This window comes from Lemur catta, chromosome 8, assembly GCF_020740605.2.
Source record: "Lemur catta isolate mLemCat1 chromosome 8, mLemCat1.pri, whole genome shotgun sequence".
Lineage (NCBI taxonomy): Eukaryota > Metazoa > Chordata > Mammalia > Primates > Lemuridae > Lemur > Lemur catta.
The window spans coordinates 99,486,050-99,496,393 of NC_059135.1; the positions used below are offsets into that span (position 1 = coordinate 99,486,050).

Genomic DNA, 10,344 nt, shown 5'->3' on the forward strand with positions numbered 1-10,344 from the left:
ATGGAGACAGAGGGGGGAAAAGAGAGATACAGACAGAGACAGAGACAAAGAAAGAGAGAGAGGGTGACAGACAGAGACAGACAGAGAAACGGAGGCAGAAGGAGTCACGTGGCACCACGGCTGGGAGGGCCCTTGTCCCCCGACCATAGGTTCCAGGCAGGCCTGGGCTTGGCCACATGCCCTGTCCCTCATCCCTAAAATCAGTGTCTCGCTGGTTGGGTGAGGTTTTCGGTACCGCAGACAAGCATCCCAGTGTAGTCAGACTGAGAGCCGGCACAGCAGGGTGACTGGAATGCACCAGAAATGACGCCGTCTGAGAAGGAACTCCAGCTCCTCAGCGCCCAGCTGTTGAGCCTAAGAATACTGAGTCATAGACATGCCCCCTGTATTTTTGGAGACAAGATTTGATCTCAGAAGTCAAATAAGGCTTTGCCTTAAAGAAAAAATAAATGTGTTAGTTCAAAAGGTGCCTCGCCTCAGGAGGGCGTCTCATTGGTCAGTGACAGCTGCACTTCAAAGGGACAACTGTAAACTGGGCCTATGGTTCTCACCTGTTTTGAAAGACAAGACAGGCTTCACCTAGGGCCATAGGCTGCCAGAGCTGACCAACAAAGACCACCGGAGATGAGAGCTGATCAAATAGATATGCTAACGCCCAAGCCAGGCCCAGACGGAACCATGTGGTTCAAGTAATTAACACAAGGCACAGCTCATGTTGACTTCTGAGATCCTCTCTGTCTCCAAGAACACAATCACGGGAGCCAAGATGTCTCTGTTTTTTGCTAAATACCCTTATCATAAAACTTAGAAGTTTGCCCTAAGAAGATTTTGTAACTCATTGTTCACCTAGATAGAGTTAGTTAAAGGATCTGCAGTAGCCTTTTAGAAGACTTTGACCCTAAACCAAACTGCCTGTTATTATGTAAATCCCGTTGCCCTTGGCAACCCGAGCATGTATCTACCCTATAAAGTGCCTGTGTGGAGTTTCAGTCTTTGATATATTTCCGTGGGAGAGATATATCCATCCGGACACCCTCCCTTTGTCTATCTTCATAAACCTTTACTTTATAAACTATATCTTTGGCTCTGTGTATTATTATTATTATTATTCTTTTATTTCTGTTTCCTACTATTTTTTCATCGTTTGCGACGACCCCTGCCTGCGAGACCCGATCCGGAAAGAAAAACCTCTTTGCAGGGAGCGTAGCTAACACCCCACGCCCAGCTGCGCGGCCCTGGACATGCTTGGTGACTACTAGGGGCTTCAGTTTGCCCCTCTGTAAAGAGGATGCAACCCCAGCCTCACGCTGGTTCTCAGGAGACTGAGCGAGGCAAGCTCAGGGGTTGGGGGGGCTCCTTCATCCCCCAGAGTGGGAAGTTGTCCCTTTTCCATGTCCCGCAGGGCACGGCAGGGGGAACCAGGGCTCCTGGACAGCAGCCCCTGAATGCCTGAATTGGGGGTGGTCACCACATCTGCCAGCACCCCCAAAGGGAGAGCAGATGTTCAGGGGTAGGGTGGGACCCAGTGTTTGGTAACCTAAAGCCTGTATGGTTGGAAAAGCTGAGTTCTTTGCCTTGCTAGTGAGTGCTAGCAAAGGCCTGGAGGTGGACATTTTAGGGTGTCAGCAGGAGACCACCCGCAGCAAAAGATCAGGCCCAGCCCAGCCCCTCCCACGCACCCCCCAGTGAGCATTTTCAGCCTGACCAAGGTCACAGCCGCGCCCACTATAAAGTTCCCCTGGAACATAGCAGTGGGGTTGAGGGGGACCTCCCACCCCAGCGTGTGCACGCATGCACACACATACAAACACATGCACACACACGCGTGCACACGCATACACACGCACACACACCCCAGAGGTGTCCCTGGACCAATAGCAGCAGCAACACCTGGAAAGGTATTAACAAAGCAAGTTCACAGGTTCCCACTCCAGACCTCCTGGAGCATGAACCTGGGGTTGGGGCCGGTACCCTGCGCTTTAATAAGTCCTGGGCCAATTTGTTGCAGGCTGAACCTGAGAACCAATGATCTAGAACAATGGAAAGATAACAATGGCTTGTCACTGGGAGACAGAAATTCCCAGACCCAAAACTTACAACCAGACAAGATCTCTGACGGGAAGGACAGCCCACAGCACTCAGACAGGAAGCCAGGCCTGGCGGAGCAGACTGCGCCCACGGCAGGAAGCGGCAGCCCATGGCCCGCAGTTTGCGTCCGGCTTCACAGAGGACGGCGGCCACAGAGACTCCAAGGGAGCCCCAAGGAGCTGTCCAGTCGGCTGCCCCAGGAGTAGGGTCCTCACTGTCCCCAGGCAGCTGTGCTGGCGGGGAGTGCATCGGACCCCTCCCCAGCAGGTAGTTTTTATCCCTAACAGCTGCCGTCTTCCCACTGGCCCCCGCACAGCGGGGTGCTGGGTGGCTAGGGAGTCCCTCAGCCATCAGTGGCTGACCACAGCAGTCACTCCCTCCTTCACGTCCTCGCCTGCCTTCTAGATCTCCACACTCTCCAGTGTCCTCCTGCCCTTCCACTGCTGAGTTGCCCCTCCTGCCCCCTCCTTCCTGGCCTGCCGGAGGGGCCCACGCGGCGCCCACCGTCCTTCCCTTTCTGCACCTGCCTCTGTGCCCAGCCCAGCCCACGGCTGCAGACAGCACCACTCACCCAGCACCTTGAACCTGGAGCTCCATCCCAGACCACTTCCTGCACTCCAGGCCCACCTGGGCACCCACCTCCTCCACAGCTCCTCTGGCCTGTCTCCCCAGCGCGGCCACCATGAGCTCGCCCCCAAGAACAAAGAGCACCATGCCACCCGGGGAGCGATGACAACTCCTTGCTGGTTGTCAGCCGTGACTCCTCTCTCCCTCTAACACCCTTTAGGAAGTTCTGCTGGCACTGACTTCAAAACGTGTCCGGAATCTGACCACTTCCCACCACCTCCACTGCTGTCCCCCTGGGCCCAGCCTGGATCACCCTTGTAGCCTGTGAATAGATTCCCTTGTTACTACGGCAGCCGGAGGGAGCCTTTCCAAATGCCAGCCAGATTGTGCCACTGCTCTACTCAGAACCCTGCGATGACCTCCAACCCCCTCAGAGTAAAGGCTAAAGTCCTTACAGTGGCCACTGCCTGGCCCTGTCACCTCTAACAACACCTGCCACACCCCTCACTGAGAGCCACAGCCGCCCCGAAATCCTCTTGCTGCCTCCTTCGGGTCTCTGCCCACTGCCCTCTGTGTCTGGATGTGCCTCCTCCAGACGGGCTTTCAACAAGCCCACACTGAGCTCCCCACCCGATCCGGCACCCTCTTTTTCTCGGCAGCACCTACCACTTTCCGGCAGCCCACAGTAGAGGGACTCACCACGGTTACCACTGAGCGTCCGCCTCCCTGCCAGACTCGGAGCTGCACGGGGAAGGCGTCTGCACCTGCTGTGCTCGCTAACTTCTAACCCCACACCCAGCAAATGCTGGATGGGTGGGGGGACGGATGGGTGGACGGGTGGACCAGTGGACAGATGGGTGGATGGGTGGACGGGTGGACAGATTGGGTGGATGGGTGGGTGGATGGGTGGGTGGGTGAACGGATGGGTGGATGAGTGGAGGGGTAGACAGGTGGACGGGTGAATGGGTGGATGGGTGGATGACAGGTGGGTGGGTGGGTGGATGGGTGGATGGGTGGATGGGGTGGTTTCTCTTCCTCTGCACCTTGTGAGGCACAGACACAGCCACTGAGACGCCTCCAGCCTGAGGGCGGGTCCCAGCGTCGGGGAAGAAAGCAGATCCGAGAGACTTTGTGCAGGGCGGACGTGGGGCCTAGGAACCGAGCTGGCACAGAGGACATCGACGCCCTGTGCGGGGAAAGCTGCTTGAGTTGCGATTTTTGCCACTGGCCCCTGAAACACCTTTCGTTAACAGGGGTCCAGGCAGTCGTTTAAGAAGGCTCTAAGAAATCGCTCTAGGAAAGTAGGGAATTGAAGTGAGAGGGGCCTCAGGTGTGCCTGTGGCAGCAGCCTGGGGGGCGGGGCGGGGGCAGGGGCTGGCGGCTGGCCCTGCGGGCTGCACGGTCCATGCAAACGGCCCTGGGCAGCATCCTTCCCCAGCAGCAAGGCAAGGCGACAGGAAGCCCCGCCCTGGCCGTGCAGGAAGCCTCAGCCGGGAGAGGAGGCGGCCCGGCCGCTGCGCTTGAGGACGCTGCCCAGCTCCCTCTGGCAGGAGGCTGTAGGCCGTGGTGCCCTCACAGAAACCCTGGAGGAAGCTCCTGTCCTGTCATCCTGCATCCCCCGCCGCTGCTCCCTGACGAACACCCCTCCACTCTGCTCCACCCCACGGGCTCTGCGCGCCTCCAGCTGTTTCACTACCAGCCCCGGCTCTGCGGGCCCCCCAGCTACTGTGCCTTGAGCCTCAGCTCCTCCGCCAGCCTCCAGGACATCTACACCGGTCACCCGCGTGTCCCTCCGATGTCCAGTGCTATCTCCTGCTGGCCAGGGCTGTGCCCTCCCACCCGGAATATTCACGCCCCACTTTCTTGCTACCCAAATGCCGACCGTCTTCCTCCTTTTAGGGTTCCCATTCTCTGCTTCCTCCAGGAGGCCCTCGCTGGCCACCAGCTCAGCCTGAGCTCTCTTTTCTCTCAGCTCCTGCAGGTTTGGGTCTCGGCCCAAGTGTACGTGCAGCGTGTGACAGAGTAGCCCTCCACATATGCTCCTCAGACTGCTGCCCGCTCTTACGCCTGCCACTCGCACGGGTTTGCCCGTGAGGCAGAGGAGCGCTGCGAAGAGAACAAAGATTTCATGCCTGTGAGACTTTGGGTGATTGACTCAGTATCTCTGAGCCTCAACTTGGCCGTCAAGAAAAACAGGAATAACAGCATGTACCTGTGGGGACAGTATGAGGATTAAATGGGGAAACATATATAAAATACCTAGCACAGTTTCTAGAATCTGATAGGCACTTGGTAAATGGAAACTAATTTTATGGTCACCACTGTAAGCAGATTCTTTCCTCGTCACAGAAACCAACATTCTAAGCATTGTCCGTGGCACATGCTAACTGGTTCCTTAGATAAATCATAAGATATTCCAGTGTCTACAAAAGCACCTCCCTTTACAAAAATTCTAACTCTGCAGGAATGTCAAAGAGGGGACAGGAGCACTGCCACCACTGCCACCCACCATGACATGCTTCTCTACTGAGCCTGAATCTAGCCTCGGAGGCTTTCTTAACACAGTTCTCAAAGCAGCTACTTACTGACAAATCAGAGTTGGCATAAGAGAATAAAAGCGTTTGTCCTCTGTGAGTCACACCTTTACCTGAAAAGCAGTTACTGCAGACCGAGCTGTGTGCCAGACGCCGGCATGACAGCGGCGACAGGAGGAGGGTGAGGGGAGTCAGTGATCCTGTCCACGGGTGCTCAGGGTGTCCAGGGCCCCAGCCAGGCTGGGAGGTTCTGGGACCTACAGACGAGCAGGAGCCCCTGCGTGTCTGCCCACCTTTGCCCAAGTCCTCGGTGCCCCTGGGGCCCACCCCGAGAAGTGGTGGACGGGGACCAGCAAGTGTTCCAGTGCCTGGCCCTTCAGGGCACAATCCCATTGCCCCCAGGGGCGACCTCAAATCCTGCCTGATATTGGCTTTGTCTCCCTCTGCCCTGTCCCCGACCCCTGCTTCCTTTGGGATTAGCTCACAGATAAACTGCGCCCAAGTGCTTGCTCAGAGTCTGCTTTCAGGGGTGCGGAGCGGGGAAGCAAGGGGCTCCATGGCGTGGCCAGCATCTGGGCCTCTCCGCATGCCTTCCCCCATGGGGTCTGGAGGAAGGGACAAGGGTGAGTGGCCTTTGGGTGGCCCTTCAAGAACAAGAGGGTCCTAGGAGGGGAGAGGTGGAGAGGGGTTCTCCAGGGACAACAAAGGGCTTCTCGGAGGGCAGGCTCTTAGACCAGGCTGCCCCAGCCACCTTTCAGCACAGAGCTGGGGCTGGACATGGGACCCCGAGGGAGCTACCTTGGGGAACAGGCTGGAGGGGCGTCCAAGCAGAGGGGTCCCAGGCCCAGTGAGGACCAGGGCAGCTGCTCGGTGCTGGGGTCCAGTAGACACCACCCAGGGCTGGAGGCATAATGACCTAGGGGACATTTTGCCAGACGCCATCTGCAGGGGCAGCTCCAACCACGTCAGGGCTGCTTTGCTGTCTGAATAGGCCACGCTCTGCCCAAGGGGCTTTCTGAAGGGTGAGGGGCAAGGGCGGCTGCAATGTGACTCTGCGCTGATCCTGTCCTTATTTAAAATTTTAATATTTTGCTCACCGTGGAGATTTTGCATTAACTTATTTTTTAAAATATTGCATCAATATAGTGTACATCTCAACAACTGGGTTTGGGGGTGCCTTTTAAAATTTTGCCCCCAGGAGAGTGTCTCGCTTGCCTCACCCTGTCGCTACCCTGCCCTGAGCCACCCCGGTGGGCCACTGGCCTTCCCATGGAGGTGGCTCTTTCCCACCACGTCTCACTGTGCACAAAGCAGGACAAATCAACCTGAGCCAAAATCAATGCGACAGCCTTGGGAGAGGACACGAGCAAGACCAGGGACAGAGAGAGACCAAGACAGAAAAAGAGACCAACAAAAACAAAGGCACAGAGGCAGAAAGAGAGAACTGGAGAAGACAAAAAGCTCTTTTAGAATTTGTCTAGCAGGTTTTCTGGTCTTTACAGGAGCCCCACCCCCGACCCCCCAAAAAAGATGAAAGAGAACGGAATGGACCGGGGCCAAGCTGGTGAATGTGGGGTTTATGCAAACATCTCCCCACCCACTGACGCAGCCTTTGCCCCTGATCTGCTGGCTTGCCTGCAAAGGCCTAATATTTGTAATCTGCCAGACACAGTAGCAGGACCAAAGTGTGTAATTTAGTAGCCTCTAAAAACAAACCCACTGATTATCTCGGATTATCTAAGGAGTTGAAATAATCTCCATGGGGACCGAAAGCACATATCCATTTACAAACATGTTTTTCATCCCCTGTGGGGTACACAGAGCCCTTCTCAGCACACAGCTGAGGACCTGTGAGAGCAAAGGCCAGCGTGTGGGAAGCTGGCCCTGCGTACACAGGTGCTCCCGGTGTAATTTTGGATAGCATGCCCTGTTCCTCTCAAAACTGGCTCAGTCTGGACAGTAACCTGAGTGATTACCTTATCCGTACTCAACGGCTGAATGCGTTCTTTGAGCCTCAAAGCAATCCCTTGGGGCAGGCAGAACAGGGAAGAGTATCTCTATTTTATAGATGAAGAAACTGAGGGTCAGGGAGGTTATAATCCTGTCCAAGGTTCTAGAACTACTAAATGGAGGAGGCAGGATTTGAACATCATCTACCATGATCTACCATGCCATGCAACTGCTACCCAGGTTCAAAAACAATTTGAAGTCAGTAGACTTCAAAACCAGGTCACACTCTCAGCAGTAACACACAGGGCCCCTGGGCTTTGCAAACCAGGAAAAGGAGGCAACTGGCAGCTAAATGAGCCGGTTTAGTTTGTTGAAACCCAATGTTCTCACTGTGGTGTTCTCCCTGTTTTCCAAGTTGGATTCGTAATAATCAACCAAGGCAAACCCTCTCTTCTGTGAAGACTGTGTCCCCCGAGGCTGGTGCTAAATTACCCCCTTCCGGGGCAAGCCCATTTTCTGCTGAACTAGAGTCAGAGCAGAGAATGGGACCAGGCAGGAGAGGCGGCAGGGGTCAGCCCATGTAGGGTTTTTAATCTAATAGCAATAGACAGCTGCCGGAAAGCTGCAAGCAGAGGGGTGGTATCAGAGGTCCAAGTCTGTGGAAGATGGCAGGGGACTGAAGCGGGGCGGGACTGCATGCAGGCTGGTAACAGGGTTGGCTCTGGGAGGGACGAGGAGGAGGAGGAAGGGGGTCAAAACGACTTCCAGTATCTGTGTGGAAAATGATGCCTTTTGCTGAAGGAGGAGCCAGTTTTGCAGGCCTCAAGTCATGCTTTTTGTCTGGATTGGGGGCCAGATCAGAGGTGCCTTTGAGAAATCCATGGTAGCAGCAGTATAAGCACCTGGACACTTCCATTTAAAGCTCAGAGGAGAGGTCTGGGCTGGAGATTAAAAGAAATGGTGCCCGACCTGCATATACATGATCATTGCATTTCACAACAGCTCCCAGGTGAGGTATACAGTCTGCAGCAGGGATTGGGAGTGGTGGGCGGGGTTGGAGTCCAGTTCATTCCTTTGGCCAAAATACAGCTGACCCAAGGAATTGCAACACTGCTTGGAAGTTAAAGAGGGATTTACCCAACAACAACAACAACAAAATCACTTTTCAAATACTCCATTCCCTTCCCTGTGCTCAGACCAGTTAGTCTCTCTTGGCTACACCACCCACCACCTTGCCGGCTCCACCCCTAGTTAATCTCTTGGAAGTTCCTCCAGTGGGCTTTTGTTTTCAAAGGCCACCAATGAACCCGGGGACAGAGGGAGCTGTGAAGGCAGGCGTCTCTCTGCAGTGGAGACACCTCCATCAAGCCTCTGGGGCCGTCCCCCAGCTGCTGTGGGGCTGACAGTGTCAGCTCAGTTAATCCTCACCACCCCCATTTGACAGACAAGAAGTCTGGGAACCCTGCCGGTGACACTGCGGAACACGGAACACGGTGTCTCTGAAAGGAAATGGCACAAGTGAATCACCCGGGAATGGCCCACCCAGCACAGCCGGTCTGCAGAGCAGTACAAAATGCTCAAATGTAGACCTTTGGCTTTGGCTTAACTTTCAAAAGGAGTTTTTTCACTTTCATTTTCAAAGGGAATTTTTTAGAATTCTTACTCATAAATGTTGCAAGCACTTTACTTAGGGATACAGGGTCCTTGTTACCCAAAGATGCTGCCACCTAAAAAAAAAAGTTCACAAAAAGTACACCAGTTTAAAGCAGGACCTAAAATTCATAGCAAACAGTGGGGACAAAAGCTTATATTTAGACTTATTTTGAAAAATAAAACTAAAAATTATAAAAATAATGTTATTTTATCTTACGTTAAATAAAACATAATTTATAATTATAATGATCCTTTACTTCTGTTTTGAGGGTTTTTTAATTATGAAAAACTTCAAGCAAAACAGAAAAGAGAATGAACCTCCATATATCCATTACCTAGATTTCATAATTCTTAACTTCTTTTACATTTACTTTTTTTGACTAAAGTATTTTAAAGTGAATTACAGGTATTGTGACTTTTCAGTGTGGATCTTTCAAAAAATGACATTTATCTACAAAAACACAATTTCATTATTATACCTAAGAAAATCAACAAAAAGCCCTAATGTCATCTAACACCCAAACCCCAGACCGCATTTAAATTTCCCTGATTATCCTCAAAAATGTCTGACAGTTGATTTGCTCAAACAAAGATCCAATCAAGAGCCGCTCATTGCATGTAGCTGCTGTGGCTTCTAGATCTCTTGTAGTATAGATATTGCAGTGTCCAGTGCGGTAGACACTGGCCACATGTGGTCTAAATTAATTGAAAATAAATCAATAATAAGTAAATAACATTGAAAATGCAGGTCCTCAGCCTGTAGCCACACTTCTGGTGCTTACTAGTCACATCTGTATGATAGAACATTTCCACCAACACAGGAAATGCTACTGAACAGTGCTCATCTAGAACATTCCGCTGGCTCTAGATACCCTCAGTCTGGATTCTCTTTCATGTGTGACACTCCTCTGTTGGGGACATCAGGCCAGCTGCTATGGAGAACACCGCCACCTTCTGGAGTTGTCTGATTCTTTCTTCATGGTGTCATTGAATTTCTTCCTCTGCCCCTGGGTTTCCTATAGACTTCAAGTTAAAGCTCAGGACTTTTTTTTTTTTTTCTTTTTTTGAGACAGAGTCTTGCTCTGTTTCCCGGGCTAGAGTGAGTGCCGTGGCGTCAGCCTAGCTCACGGCAACCTCAAACTCCTGGGCTTAAGCGATCCTACTGCCTCAGCCTCCCGAGTAGCTGGGACTACAGGCATGTGCCACCATGCCCGGCTAATTTTTTCTATATATTTTTAGTTGTCCAGATAATTTCTTTCTATTTTTAGTAGAGACGGGGTCTCGCTCTTGCTCAGGCTGGTCTCGAACTCCTGACCTCGAGCGATCCTCCCACCTCAGCCTCCCAGAGTGCTAGGATTACAGGCGTGAGCCACCATGCCCGGCCAAGGCTCAAGACTTGATTACTTTAACTCTTAGAATAAGCAGGGAAAGAATCAAAGTGTTGCTTGGGAGGAAGGAGATATGCTTTTTCCTACAAACACCAAAGTCACACTTAACTACTTCACAAAATCTTGCACTTTTTCCCAGACGCTAATCTGGCTCAGCAGTACGT

General features: G+C 52.7%; 1 protein-coding gene and 1 non-coding gene across 3 annotated transcripts; both read left to right on the plus strand.

Annotated features, from left to right (window-relative positions):
• Positions 1-4,008: 4,008 nt before the first annotated feature.
• LOC123643510 lies at positions 4,009-5,295 on the plus strand. 2 transcript variants are annotated; one of them, XM_045559071.1, is made up of 2 exons: positions 4,009-4,801; positions 5,120-5,295. In XM_045559071.1, the coding sequence occupies exon 1, from the start codon at positions 4,061-4,063 to the stop codon at positions 4,679-4,681; it is 621 nt and encodes a 206-aa protein (XP_045415027.1). In that variant the 5' UTR covers positions 4,009-4,060; the 3' UTR covers positions 4,682-4,801; positions 5,120-5,295. The 2 variants fall into 2 exon arrangements, with proteins under 2 accessions (XP_045415027.1, XP_045415028.1); XM_045559072.1 differs by having other exon boundaries at positions 4,009-4,789.
• Positions 5,296-6,639: 1,344 nt separating this feature from the next.
• LOC123644235 lies at positions 6,640-6,699 on the plus strand. Its single transcript, XR_006737054.1, has one exon. It is a non-coding gene; the product is annotated as a U7 small nuclear RNA (small nuclear RNA).
• Positions 6,700-10,344: the final 3,645 nt, after the last annotated feature.